General features: G+C 46.2%; 1 protein-coding gene across 9 annotated transcripts in view; it reads right to left on the bottom strand.

Annotated features, from left to right (window-relative positions):
- Positions 1 to 14,909, bottom strand: part of DYNC1I1 (dynein cytoplasmic 1 intermediate chain 1) — a 174,844-nt gene that overhangs the window by 19,353 nt on the left and 140,582 nt on the right. For all 9 annotated transcript variants that reach the window (XM_015853636.2, XM_015853639.2, XM_015853637.2 and 6 more), the window contains 2 exons: positions 5,735 to 5,875; positions 135 to 260 (listed from right to left, as the gene is read on the bottom strand). In XM_015853636.2, the coding sequence (XP_015709122.1) occupies positions 135 to 260; positions 5,735 to 5,875 (267 nt within the window). The remainder of the gene's footprint in view (positions 1 to 134; positions 261 to 5,734; positions 5,876 to 14,909) is intronic.

Here is a 14,909-nt window from a genome sequence, read left to right as displayed (position 1 = left end):
AAAGGGGCTGCGCTGAAAGTCAGGTGGCATATTCTTTGGGGACAGCCTACATCCCTAACAATACAGGATCTTTCCTCAGCCTCGGATGTTGGTACACTGCAGAAGCCGAGCATGAGAAACAATAGAATTAATACCTCTCCAACATCATAGATCCATATGCGGCCTTCTGAATCGCCAACTGCCACCTCCTTCCCAGCCTGGGCCCAGCGGACACGGTTGAGGGCAGAAGCTCCTTCTATTGTCACGCTGGCTGTGGGAACCTGTCGAAACAATAGGAACAGAAAGGACAATAAAATCACTCTGCCTGCAAACCCAGGGGTCAGTTTTTAACATCCCATTTTGCTGGGTGAGTCACGAGTTCCTTGTCAGGGGGAGGACAAAGGAAGAAAAATAAAAAGCCCATTGTTTCTTCAATCACATGTTCTTAAAAGGGGGGAAAAAAAGAGTAAGGAATTGCTTGGAATGCGCAGGGAAGACTTTTCCGCTGTATAGGGCAGTAAATGAAATAATTTTTTCCCCTTAACATAGGAGACATGCAAAACCGCATCTGCTTCTTTCTCTAAATTCACTGTCTGATGATCAAGAATTAGTGGAGGGCAGGACTTGGCTTCAGTCCCACTCTGACTTCAGCATGGCCCGAATACCCTGACTGCTACAGACAACTGGCGCACCCTTTGAGCCCATGCAGGTAGATAGGTGCTGAGGCCGCAGCCTAGGAATTAGTTAAGAGTCCTGAGCTAATCACTGCAGGGTGAGGACACAACAGAGGCTGAGAACAGCTGAGCTGACATTTAGGAACTCCTACGACATATTCCCACAATCCTCTTTTACATCCCTATATTCCCAGGAGCCGCCTTCTGGTTTAAATACACCTGGAAGGATGCTGCTTAATTTCTAAACTCCCTCCCTTCTTCAAGCCAACCAACATACTGAGCAGGTGATCCACAAGAATACATAAGGATAACGTGGGATGAATAAAGCAACGAGCACGATCTTAGCAGAAGTATTTGTAATCTACTCTGGAATGAAGGCATCAAAAGGAGCTACAGGAGGAAGGAACTGTGTGGGTGTTAGTCCTACGCAGGTAGATCATTCCATTGATTTAGGTCACCTTATAAGATGAATGACAATGACCTGCAAGCCTTTCAACGCTCCATCCAGCTCCTTTAAGAAAACCTGCCTGAGCAAGGTGCCTGCAGCTCAGCATGGCAGCCTCTGAGCAAGGCTTTCTGGCTTTTACACTTCTTAGGTCAGAGCAAATGGGACAGGACGGCAGGTGCAAGAGTGGCTGCTCCAGCAGGTCAATCTGTAGGAACAGGGACAAGGAGATGCTGTGGGATCTGCAAGCAGCGCTGAAGAACAGCCCATGTAATAAGAGGCAGCTGGACAGAAGCCAGAGGGGACCAGAAGGGTCTTAGCTGTGGGCAGGTGGCTGAGCAAGAGGGAAATGGGCAGACTGAGGGTGGCATTAAAACCTGATTGAAAATTGTGACACTGACAATGTTAACCCAAAAACAACAAAAAAGATTTATTGACTTCATCTAAGTTCCTGGGCTGTAGTTTTGTATTGTAGCTGTGAAATAGATCCAGTGATCCACAGGAAAAACAATGTTGAAGCAAACACCATAGGGCTTCCTTACCAATCTCCCTCCTGCAGCTCCAATGCCTTCAGTGCAGCTCAAGCTGAGGGAAGGCTGGGAGCTGAGCCTCTGCAGGTTCTGTTAGGCTCTACTGGGACCACATGGCCCCTGCAGCAGTGGCAGGACTCTAACATGCTGCTCGTCTTGTGCCCTTACACCCCGAGACCTTGCTCCACCTCCTCATGGAACCGACCAAGGCCTGCAGAACCTCACAGTGCCTCCCAGCTTAGGGCATGGCAGGCTGGGCTGCCTGCCCCATAAGGCCCCGTGTCAGAAATGAAAAAAGATTTTGTTTGTAGGATGATGTAGAAATAGAGCTGGACAACAATGAGAAAACATATGGTATTCAGAGGTAAAGCACGCTGGCCTGCTCTCCTTGCAGTGTGGCCGGGCCCTGCCATGGGCAATGGCAGCATGCAAGCTAGGACAAAAATCACATTTATAACAAGCACTTTTTGCTCTGTGATCACTGATTTCAGCAAAAACCAAAACAAAACAAAACAAACAAACAAATAAAAAAACAAAACAACAAACAACAAACAAGGTCGGTTAATTCCAGCCAAAATTAATTTCATAACATTTGGAAATGGGTTTCTTCCAGCGACGACAAAACAGTGCGTTCTGAGGGCACAAATCCACCACCGGCTGTTCTTCTCAGAGAACTGCAGATCAAAGTTATTTCTTGCAAGTGAACTAACGACACAGCATGCATTTAGGATGCTGCTTTTGCAACCAAATCTTTCAGGGGGGTTGAAATCTCTGGTTCTAGGACTGCTCCATTCCTGTTAACGCAGCATTTCTTCCAGCACTCCACATAAAAAGCAGCAGCGCGCACGCCACAGGCACAACCCATGGGTTGGTTTGTGTTTTTTAAATCAAATCTGACGGTTCTGTGAAGTTCTATTAATATTCCACGAAACCATCTGACAAAATAAGAAGCAATCATGAAAGAGTCTTCAAAAATCTAAATAAAAAACCCTTTTCCACAACGATAGAGAGAAATACAGATGAGCCATCGTATGTTAAAACAGATTGATCTCCTCTGAATGGCGAGAGGTTAAATTGCACACACCTATTTTAGACTTTAAAGATACAGATTTATTTTATAATGATGGCATTATTTGTGAAGTTGGTCCATGTCAGATTCCGAGCAAGTCTGAAGCAATAATTTAACAGGTAACAGATTAAGAAAGATGTGGTCAGGGGAACCTGCATTCTAAGAACATACTTAAAAAATATATATATTGCTTATACAACATCAAAACCTACTTGTAAATGTATCATCTGCTTCTAGAAATAGACACCATCTTCATGCTTTCAAAGCTAAGGTATGGCATGCAAAAATGAGTTCGAAAGGAATATGAGAGAGAACTAAGCAATCCTATAGATGAATTTAATACCATTTTATAGGCAAACAAGATTCAGCAGCAGCCTAGGGACCTTCTCCAAGCTTGATCGAAAGAAGAAATGCTACAGAAGCTATCTGAAAACCTCACATTAGGACCCCTGAAATAGCATTATTCAGTTTGCAAAAGAATGAAGATACAAAGCTCTTCTTTTCTCTCTCTCTCTCTTTTAAAGTCTTTCATATTAATTCATCAAATATAGGTCAAAGGCGATGATTTGCACTGCTGCTACAAAAATCATTTCTGGTATCTGCAGATTAAAAATGCAGCATACGAATATCCTGGCTATTCTCAACTGAGATTCTGAGAGCAATGGGATCGATTAAATCCCATTTATGTTTATCAGCTGAGCTTAGTTTGTGGGGGAAAAGTTATTCATACATCTGGGGAGCAACACTAGTGTAAAGCTGCATTACAGATCAAAAGGGTGAAGGTAACGTATCGTAACTAAACCCAGGTACTTCCTTAATTGACTTTAAAAATATCACCTAAATAATAATGTGGCCTATTTCCCAAATTAAACAAAATGAGCTACCACTAATAACAATCGTATCTCATTCTTACAAAGAGATTTTTATCGATGGTTACACATTAATATACCTCTCGTTTCCTACCGTCTTCACAAACACCCTGACATCACAAGTCTGGCATCTAGAAGAAGGAACGAGCTCAAAAATAGGTGTTTCAGGATTTCCTGATACAGAAGTGCTGACAGGTTTCTCAGCAAACAGCCGAGCACAGAGACACCGCATCATCGAGCAGAGAAAGCTTGAATATTATAAACTAATTACAACAACCTACCAGAGGTAAAAGCAAGCAATGCTCACTTTCAGTTATGATGTTCAAAGAACTGCTTGCAGTTGCTTCGTACTGCTCCTCTGCTGAACAAAACCTCACACCTATTCAAGTACTGCCACCGCTGTCATTTCCAGAGATTTAATTTGCTTCGGTGGCGCTCAGTAAGGAAACCCGGTGCCATTTCTTCCTCCAGAGGCACAAGTTCAGTTCTCACAAAAACACAAAGCTCTGACACCGCAGAAATAATTTCAAACTGATCCTCGCAGGAGCTGATTTCAGCCTCACAGTGGAAATCATCTGTGGGCTCAGGGGTGGCCTTGCAAACAGAAGAGACGCAGGATAGAGCTTGAAGTTAATTTTTATTTCTTTGCTGATGTTCCTGTGTATTTATACGTAAACACACTGAAAACGCACCAACAGTTTCCTACACACTACCTTATTCTTGATGGGAATGGGATCAAGCAGCCCCATTAAGAAATGTAAGGTTTTGTTGAATTAAATGGCAAAACATCAGTTGATTTCAAGCAGAGAATGATTTCAGCCTCGCTATTTGGAGGGGGGAAGGTTTGGGGCTTTTTTTCCCCCTTTTTGTAAAATACTTGGTTTTATGCTCTGTGTTTAAGGCTGCATTAATGAGAACACCTGAAGGATCCGTCCCTCCCTTCCCAAAATAAATTCTGAGGAGACTCCTCCTGTATGTCCTCCAGCTGTACATGCTCTAATTAAGGAGGCTGCGCTGCTTCCTGCTCGAGCACTTCAAAAGGCCTCGTCGCTCCCCTCCACGGTGCAGTGCTGGTTCCTCTTACCTGTCCGTGCTTATTTATGGTGAGTGCCAGTCACTGGGAGCCATAAACTCCGCCTGTGCTTTGCTCCGGTGGAAATGTAGATTGTGTTTATGTGAAAGATGGATTAACCAACAAACTTATCTTCAAAACACACAAAGCGAGAAAAAAAAGCAACGCAACATTGTAGAAAACAGGTTGTTGTGTGTCATGAAACACCACCAGCCTATTCCTGCCTTTTTCTCTGACGTTCTATCAGCTCTTAGTTTTATGTGCCATTAAGTTAAAAACACATAAGACTCCAGCTCTGGAAAAACATTTCCCTTCTTGTTCTGAATACTGGCTGCTGGTCATCTAAGCCTATGGGTGACACGATGGCTCATTTCATAACCATCATTAGGGGACAGGGAGATCCAGTCTCGGTATTTTCAGTACACACCTGCAGCGTTTCGTTTGGTTGGTTTTGATCTGAAATAACAAGAGGACGTGGGGAAATAACAAGGACGTGGGGATGGGTGTTCGGCACGGCTGGGAAAATACGAGACTTGCTTGTGAAAATACGAGACTTGCTACTCGGTCTTTGCAAAGAGCCGCACGGGACCGGCCGTTGTGCTTCTGCCAACAGCTGTGAGACGAAAGGTGAAGGTGTGACATTCTCCCCCCGCGCTCCGCAGTCAGCAGCGATACACGAAAACCTGAGTTTTGCTTTGCGTCTGCGCGCTTCGCTATCACGGCGAACACTGCAAACTTTGCACAGGAAAGCAGGTGAGGGCAGGAAGCCGCGGGCCAGCCGCGTTCCCCCCCGCTCCGCTGAGCGATGGGGGCGAGGCGGGGCGCTCCGCGGTGCCGGCGGCGCTCGGGGCGAGGGCGAGCGGGGCACAGCCCTCCCCAGCCGCGCACCGCCCGCTGCCGCCGGCCCTCCCCCAGCCCGCAGGTAGCGGGGCAGCCCCGCGGCGGGGGGGGCGGGGGGCCCTGCCTCGCCTCGCTTTGCTTTGCTTTGCCCTGCCCGGTCCTGCCGGCCGCCCCGGGGCCCGGGATGCCCGCGGCTGCTCGGCGGCGCCGTCGCCCCGCGCGGGTGAGAGCCCGCCCCGCCGCCCCCGGCCCTCACCTCGGTGTCGTTATTCAGGTTCCACAGATCCAGGCGCCCCATCCCGTCCACGCAGGCGAAGAGCGCGGGATGCACTGGCGACCACATGACATCGTAGACATAGTCGGCATTGTCTTCAAAGGAGTAGAGCGGCTTGTTGTGCTGTAAAGCAGAGAGAAGCATGAAGACTTCGTGGCGCTAGTGCCGCCCCGGGCTGTCTGGCGAGTCTAATTAAAAACTTTGCACATTTACAAAGTGTCATAAAACTTCCCCAGATTAAAGCTCCTCGCGAAGGGCGGGACCGCGCTTTAATGGGGCAACCACTGTCCGCTGGGATAAATGAGATGCCCGGCGCGGTCCGCCGGTCGGGGGGGGGTGGGATGGGGGAGCGCCCGCTGCGGGCCGCGCTGCCCGGGGGGTGGGCGAGCGAAGGGCTGCGGGAAGCAGCAATACAGCAGCAGCAGCAGCACCCCGTGCCGACCGCGCTCCCGGCTGCAGCGATAAGCATCGGGAGACCGCCGGGCGCCGCGACCCTCCGCGCTCCGCGGGCGGCTGCTGCCACCTGGCGGCGGCGGCGCGGGGCCGAACCCCGGATCCGTGCGGGGCCCGGCCGGACCCGACCGCTACCGGCAGTTCGTGAGTCGGAGGGAAGTTGGAAAGTACGACGGGAATTAAATAGAACCGTCCGTCATGAATTATTCATCGCGTCTGGCTCGTCTCGTTCTCGCCTAATGGCTTCGCTAATCCCTGATCAATTAATGGAAAATGAAATTTAAATGATAATGAAAACTCGAGAGATAAAAGAAATCAAGTGTTCTCGGCGCTCGCGACAGCAATGCAAACAACGGGGCTTCCCTCGCTGAGGTTCCCCCCGCCCGCGGCAGCCCCAGCGGCCCTTCCAACACTCGCCTCCATCGTTGCACGCAATAAGCAGCACAGAGGCACGGCCGTACTTTTTTCCCACTGCTGTATTTTTTTCCTGAAAGCGAAGCGACTGGCTGTAATTCTTATATTGCTTTTCTTTCGCCTGTCGTTAATTGCGAACAACAAATCGCTTCGGTGTGTGGCTATAGGCTGCCGGTTTGGTGTCAGTCCCGCTCCGCGCAGTGACGCCTTTCGGTGCAGGGATTGGTTTCCTTCCACGGGGCGGTTTTTCTGCCGCACAAATTAACGAAAGGCGTTTGGAACCATGAGAGGATCCGGCCCCGCGTTCTGTAGCCGGCCCGATGGGTTTTATGCGGTTCCTAAGAGCACCAAACGTTTTGTTCGAGGTGACGATACAGTGAAATTAGAGCTGGGGGTCAATACCTCGAATTTATGTAACGCTTGGACCTCTTTTCCAAAGCTGGGTTTTTTGCGAACGAAATGAAAAACAATATATCACAAGAATACTTTGTTACCTAACCAAGCCCCGATTCCACACGTGTATCTGCTTAGTGCATTACCAGCGCCAACGGAGCTCCTTACACGTCTAAATGGGATTACTCGCAAAGCATTTGCAGGGCCCAGAGCCACATGAAGACGAAGCTTTTGAAGGGGCAGAGGTATTTCACGGGAAGTTTTGGGAGTGAATCTCTACAGCTGTGAGCCAGGAAGCAGAACGCAGAGCGGGCAGTGCGGATTTACAATGCCAATCTGCCGTATTGCATCATCTCACAGACAGCATCCGATGGAGGTTCAAACCCATCAGCCATCTAACTGGGAAGGAACAATATTTCTCCTCTCATGCCTTCCTGTAGCTAAAGAAGAACATAAGAACAACCGCGCTGGGCCGGGGGTCCCTCTTGCTTAGCATCCTGTTCTCGATAATTAAAACAAGAGTGACCTCTCTTAAAAACTAATGTTTCATCTTGTCTGATTTTGCCCACTGAGAGCAGTGATGTCAGTTTCAATGCAAAGACTCGATGAGTAAGATGAAGGGTGCATATAAATGTTTGCAGGACTTCCGTACTGTAAGCCTGCTAACGAAGGGCCCAGGCCTGCAGATTCCTTTAATGTAAGGATTTATGAGTAAGGACTGATACCGACCGCTTCTTGAAAATGCTGAAATGTGGAACTATGTAAAGGTCACTTTAAAGCAGTTTTAAATTACCAAAACTTCAGCCTTACATAATCTCTAAGTAGCATGTGGCTGTTATTACGAAACAACTGGAATTTAAACTTGATGAGCTTTCATTCTTAAATATCAACCCACTCTGTTACTCCACGGGACAGAAGAAACTGTTTAAAGCAGTATCTTCAGAGTAACTTGCATCAGATCTATTTAGCACTGAGGTTGGAGTGAAAACGTGCCCTGCTGAATCAGCGCAGCTTTGCCATCACTTGCAGTGGGATGGGACTTGAGCATTTAGTGGAAAAAGCCATTTCTGAAACGGGTTTTTATCTCATTTCTTTAAGCAAGTAGTCACAATCTATTGTTCATCTGCAGTGTTTGTATACAGGCATTATTTGAAAGAACAATTAGGAGCGAACATTTTAAATAGATGGGAGCTGTCTTGGAATTAGCACTTGTCTAAGAAATAAGAAACTCGCTTAAATAAATAATAGATATTTATATAAAGGAGATTTTCCATGTGTAAATTTGACCAGCTTATTCTCCTACTTATTTGCATAAGAGAATTTTCTTTAATCCAGGAGGCGCCACACATAAAGCAGCTAATTATCCATATAAAGGAAGGAATACATATTCACGGGTTATAACTAGCATCTGACTTCTTAAAAAGCCATGGAACAAGCAATTGGCTTTGCCTGCTTCATGAAAGGAGCGTTTTACACATTGGCACCATTTCTATGGGTGTCAGCTCTACCTAAAGGTACTTTTCTAACTGTACCTTCAACGCTACAGATCTACTGTGACACCGCACTGGGCATTGTCTCCCATTTTAATTCTCTTTTTTCTGCTGTTCTAAAGTGATAGGTAAAAAAGCCCACCCAGTTCCAACCCCCTGCTGCTGGCAGGGCTGCCCCCCAGCTGCTCAGGCTGCCCAGGGCATCATCCAACCCTGCCCTGAGCACCTCCAGGGATGGGGCACCCACAGCTCTCTGAGCAGCTGTGCTGATGCCTCACTGCCCTCTGAATGTCCAGTCCAAGCCTCTCTTCTTTTAGCCTAAAGCCATTCCCCCTTGTCATATCACAAAATGCCCTTGTAAAAAGTTTCTCTCTGTTTTTCTTATAAGAACCTTTTAAGTATTGAAAGGCTGCAGTAAGGTCCCCCGGAGCCTTCACACTGCAAAGTGAAGCTCTGCTGTCCTAATTTAATGTAAGCGCTAAGGTGCCAAACTGACTAGGCACAAAAGGAATCAAGATAGGCTCAGGTTGTGAACTTCCCTCACATTAGGATCTGAGCTTTTCTGTGCTTTTCATAGACCTAAAGTTCTAGGCCCAGCCCTTCTGCCCCAAGGGAGACATCTCACTACTTTGCCAAATCCAGGCTCATCTTTTCCCTCCAATGCTGCCAGTTAGCCAGCCCAACCCAAAAGATGGAGACAGAGTAAGCGATAACTAAAAGGTGCTGGGAATTTTGAGGTGAACACTCCTTGAAACAGCTGTACCCTGGCTTTGACCTTTCCTCTTTCAGCAGTCTCCTTCCCAAGCCCCCAGCTAATGGGAGTTTGGGGTTACTTATGCGTACATCTTGTGACGGGGGAGTAAGTCCTTACAGCTGAGTGTAAGGCTCTGCTACTCCTGTAAACCCATTTGATTCACCAGGGATATTTATTCTGACTGATTGATCTTGATGGGAATTTTGCCTGTTCTGGGCTGCCATTTTTCTCCCAAATCTGTTTTCTGTCAGTTAATGATAATTTTGGATAATACAATAGCTCCTGTTTTCACAGGACACTCATGGCACTTGATTTAGTTCAGACTATGCTACCTCTTAGAGTATTCCCAGGAACTGTTAAATTGCTTTAGAAGAGCTAGCAGTAGAAGCCATAAATCAGAGTTGCTAGTTACAGGTACACCCCTGATGGCTCAGCACAGCCTGTCTGCATTCTCCCCACAGGCTATCATTATCCCGCAGACCCCGACACTATACAACTCACAACTTGCAGCCTTGCCCCACCTTTCCCAGGCAGAGCCAGACCTTCAAGGATGACAATGGAGAAAGAAATGGAGGATGTTTATGCTCTTCAGCTTCAGCGACCCGATTTCACTGTTCAGCTGAGGTGCACTAAATTGAGCTACATGAGTAATTTCTCCTTTACCTTTTGTTAAATTCCTGCCATCAGTCAGATTCAGTCCTGAATTACATTTGAGCCTCCGAGACTCCCCGGACACTTTGCTGGGCTGTGACCTACGTACATTCAGTACTGCAATGTGTGATCTGTAGCTTAGTATCTTCCAGTAGGTAAGGACAATGATTGGTGTACTGTGCTTGAGAGATACTACCACTAAGTATTTTTAAATCTTATGATTCAGTACCTTTAAGGCAAGTTGTTGAACACTGAAGTTCCCTCAGCTTTGATTAATGATGCTGAATGCAAAGTCCGTGGTTAGTAAAATAATTACTCTTCAAGATGGGATTGGTTTCCTGGCCCTGTTGAACTAAATGGAAACACAGCCATTTACTGTGCTATTACTCCTCAGGTCTGCAAATTTTGCTGTTAGAAGCGCTGCACTTCTCATGTTTACAATGTAAGGAAGAAAATTCTTCAAAATCCTGACCTCCCAATGAGAGCAGGGGGGGATGAGAGCCAAGCACTGCCTTACAACACTGACTCCCTGCGCATGTTGCTTTTCTGCCACTTCTGAGATGGTGGCACCTGCGCCCACTTACACAGCCTCACACAGTGCCATCTCACTGTCAGAGGTCAGTAAATCAAGTCTACACTGCATTTCTGGACTCAGGAACAGGCTTTGTTTTTAGATTCAGCAGTGATAAAGGGTGGGTTAGAAACTACCGCAGGAATGATCACTACACTCTTCTGAGCTCTGTTTTAAGTCCTGTAGTGCTAGTGCTAGAAGCTGATGACACTTAAGGCAGAACACTTCACATTTAGAAACTGTTGTTCTTGCAGAGATGCTGAAACTGTTGACTGTCTTAATTGTAAATAATAAAAAAGTCCAATTTTTTTTGCATAAACATGTGGAAGTTATTATAGATGGAGGAGGGGACAAGGGTGAGACTGAAAGGGAAGGGAGTAAGAGAGCAGACCAAGTCTGGAGATACCACGATGATTACATTTTTGTGGTTTCCTTCAAAGTCAAAGCGTCACGGGTGAGCATACAAAAAGGAAGCAAAAGAAAAAAGGTTTGATGATTGGCACAGGCTGTTTTAATGAGAACTGATCTTAACGTCTAATACTGTGGCATGGAGAAAAAGCATATAAGAACTTGGAGAGCCAGACATCACCTGACTTGCAGGAGAAACAGAACTCCTCGATACCACTGCACATTAGCTGAGGAACTACTCTCAATGAATTTGATATACATGTGTATTAGTTGATGTCTAATGTAAACTTAAATGAATCGATACCTGCTTGCCACAGATAAACTTTGCAATGCTGAGAAAAAGAAGAGGGTAATTTGTATGAAGAAGGTAATAAGCAGAGTGGGTTATGATGAAGCACCATGGAGGACAGTGCTCCCCAGCTCACTTTTCTCACCAGATCTTACTGGCTAGGCTGGTGAATGCTTGTTTCTGCATTTTAGAATCCCAGCTTTACTCCCGGCCTGGAGCCCCCATGACTCCAACCACACTTGCAAAAACTGTGCCTACAGCTTTCCAGTGCTTGAAGTTAATAGCTCCCGCTCCACTTGCTCACTTCAAGATGGGTGCTGTGTGGATAAAAACAGTGGAGAAACCTGTACCGGTATTTGCCATTTGTTGTCTGTTTCCTCAGACTGCTGACTTCATCACTAAATGTTAATCAGGTTTTCCACCTTTGATTTAAAACATGCTTTAAGCAAACCAGCACTGCATCTAATGCTACTAACTATGCATTTCCATCACTAGATTACTTCAAAACTTCATTTGTGTTGGGATTTCTACCTACTTCAGAAGACAGCTCAGTTTCTTCTTTTAAGAAGCTCCAAGCACTGTTGAAGGTGTTAACTGTCCCTGCCTGGCAAACTGATCCACAGCTTCTGGAGCTCCTACTCCTACCTTTGTATTACTAAACATATTTTCTGGTCTTTTTTTTTTCCAGCAAAGCACTTGAGGGACTTGCTGAGATGTATGAGGCAGGTATGGTTTTGCTAAAGCGATGGAAGGAACAATCACCAAGCTCTAGTCAGAGCTTAAGTGGAATGCTGAAGAATAGCAGATTTGGTATTTTAACTCCAGTTGTCACTTCCAGTTTATATCCCATATTCTGGGAGCAGAACTGGTGGTGATGGAGTCCTTCAGGGGCAACCAGATCACTGTGCCAGTGCTCTGCTATCGAGTACGACAGGCAGAGGCACCTGCATCAGAGCCTGCTCCTGCCTGAGCCAACAGAACTGCCTCTCTGCTCCAGGCCTGATGTTAAACTAGGCAGCTCTGTCACCCAGCATTTAGAAACACCGACATCTTGAGATCCTTTTCCTTCCTCTCCTCCCATTTCTCTGCTCCCACTGCCTTCCCAGGTTAAACTACAGGGCTAAACAGGCTCTTCTACAGTGGCACTGTGCTGTGATGGCTGTCTGCCTGCTCTGTTTGCAGCCCCTGCTCCTCTACCATGCTCACAGCCTGGACTACACTGTGGTGTCACTGCCTCTCCAGCTGGGCACAGGAAAATGGCTTTGTGCTACGGTCAAGGAATTGAGTGGGATGATGGAGCTGCATTTCCAGGGGATTGGTACTGCTGTGATCCAACCCCCGTGAATCTGACTGAAACCTTCAGTACAAGGCCCTGGAAAATTCAATTTTTCTTTTTAATGGAAAATACTGCTTCATCGTAGGGTACCTGACCTGGCATTACATGTGGACTCGAAATCGTTAAGCTTCCAAGCAACCCTGTTGTTTTAGTTTCAGTGTTCCAGCTGCCGGCTAAAAACAGGCAGGAGTGGGGGGAACACTGCAGAGCAGCCAGCGTGGCCTGAAGTGACAGCACTGTCTGCCAGAACAGTCCAGATTAGTATTTGTGGCTGCCACCACCAGGATGCCTGCAGAGCTTTCATGGGTCAGCAAGCAATGATTTGGAGGCTAATTGTTATTGAAGAGAACTCCATCTTGTAGGATTTTGAATACAGTTCCCTTTTTTCCCGATAACAAAAGTCTCTCACATCGCAGAGAAAGGACTGCTGCATGAGGCAGGTGGGAGAAAATTTCCATTAGTGAAGAAATCCTGGCTTTTATATGTTGATAATTCTCCTGAAATGGTTTGCTGCTGCACGTGAGCCTGATCCTTCAGTATAATTCTGCAACAGAACAGTCAGTGGGAGGTTTGCATTTTGATTTCAGGGAAAAAGAAATCACGACTTTGTTTTGTACAGATTATGTGAACTCCCGAAATCAAATTCTACCTTCCATTTGCAAATAATGCTTTCACTGGCTGCAGCTGGATTTATATTAGGGCTTTCTGGAATAAAGCTAAGCCCAGGAAAAACAGCCTTGGTGTTTTAGATGACTTTGTGTGTGTGTGTGTGTGTGTGTGTGTGTGTGCCATTCATCACAAAATATTTCACAAAGAAGAAGCATGGCTGGCATGAGCAAATGAAATATGTCAGCCAGCTGAAGAGTATTTTCCTATCACTTTTCATGGCTACACTGAATACCCAAATCATGAGAAATATTTAATGTGAAGAACTTGGGGGCTGATTTCAAGCCACCTGACTTCACTTTGGTTTTACTCCTTAAAATTACCCAGTAAAAACCATAATCTTTTTGTGTGTGTATGTGTGTGTGTGTGCAGCTGGATGAGAGCCAGACCTCTGGCTCCAGAGGTAAAGGGCAAAACCTAAAAAAAAAAGCCTGTCTGAACAGGCAACCCCACCCTCTTCCCCAAGTCAGCTTGGCCTTCTGACAGAAAGTCAGCTCTGAAGCAAATTCATTCATTGCCTTGTTTTTGGACAAAACTCAACATTCTGAACTCTCACCACAGAGAGACCATTGCCATGAAATTCCGCATGCTATTTTATTACCTTTTGTCTTCCCCTCTAATCAGATAACATTTGGACGGTGATTAATCAGATTAGTTGTTTTAATTGCTTTTATCAAAGGGAAAAGCCCACACTGGAAATGTAGTGTTGTCAAAGGCAGGTGATGGTCTTATGAGCACATTCAAGAAGAAGCTCGAAGTTGTAATCCAGCATGTGGGGGACTGCTCCAGCCACATGTCCAGAATTAGAGGGGCTAAAGAGTCCACTGAGCTGAACATTTGAGCCTCACATAAGACAAATGGGAGAGTGGCAGTAGTAAAAAGATTCCACAATGAGAAGAGAATAGGGAGCAGAGTCTATATTCATTCTACCTGCTCCCAGAATAGACTAAAGTTTGAATACACTATTTCTTTTCCTCTTTTTCTTCTTGATGTTAGTTATATGCCACACCAAACTCTTTGGGTCCTTTTGATGGCACCAAAGACAGATTTAGATTGCATCCAGATTCAGAAGAGTGAAAGGTGCAGGAAGCCAAAGGTCCTAATAGCCCTGTAGTTTGGTTTAGCATCTCATCAGAGCATACCCTGGCTTTCTTCAGCTTGCATCTTAGCCTTTCTGACTGCAGAATAAAGGTGTAGCTGTAACTGTGCAAGGGATAAAGAGGCTGATTCCATCCTGATGGTGATTTGCAAGAAGCTAAGAAGACAACGTCTGCCGTTTGTGTGCCCCGGTGGCGCAGTGGTAGGAATGCTGCCTTGCAACACCGGGGCCCGGGGTTCGAATCCCCCTGTGGCGCAAGTGGTAGAAGTGCCGCTCTGCTACACAGAGGCTCGAATCCCGGGGGTTGGACTTGATGATCTCTAAGGTCCCTTCCAACCCGCACGAGACTATGATACTATGATATGATACTATGCTGCACCTGCATTTTAAATAAGACCCAAAGCTGTCCAAATTCAAGAAAGCCATCAAAAGCTCCACAAGTGGGTTATCTACAACTACCAGACCTTGGCTTCTCTGTGGAGAGAAGTTGTGGTACTTCCAAGAGAGGTATATAAAATGTGTGCACTGTAGTCACTTCTTATCAGTGGCTAAATGGGAAACCAAAGTACGGAAGCTCTAAGTAGTAATGGATCCAAGAGGATCCAACTTTATATGCAGTAAGATGGATCTAAT

This window comes from Coturnix japonica, chromosome 2 (genome assembly GCF_001577835.2).
Source record: "Coturnix japonica isolate 7356 chromosome 2, Coturnix japonica 2.1, whole genome shotgun sequence".
NCBI classification, from domain to species: Eukaryota; Metazoa; Chordata; class Aves; order Galliformes; family Phasianidae; genus Coturnix; species Coturnix japonica.
The sequence above is the reverse complement of the archived record's forward strand: the minus strand, read 5'-3'. Positions and strand labels throughout refer to the sequence as shown.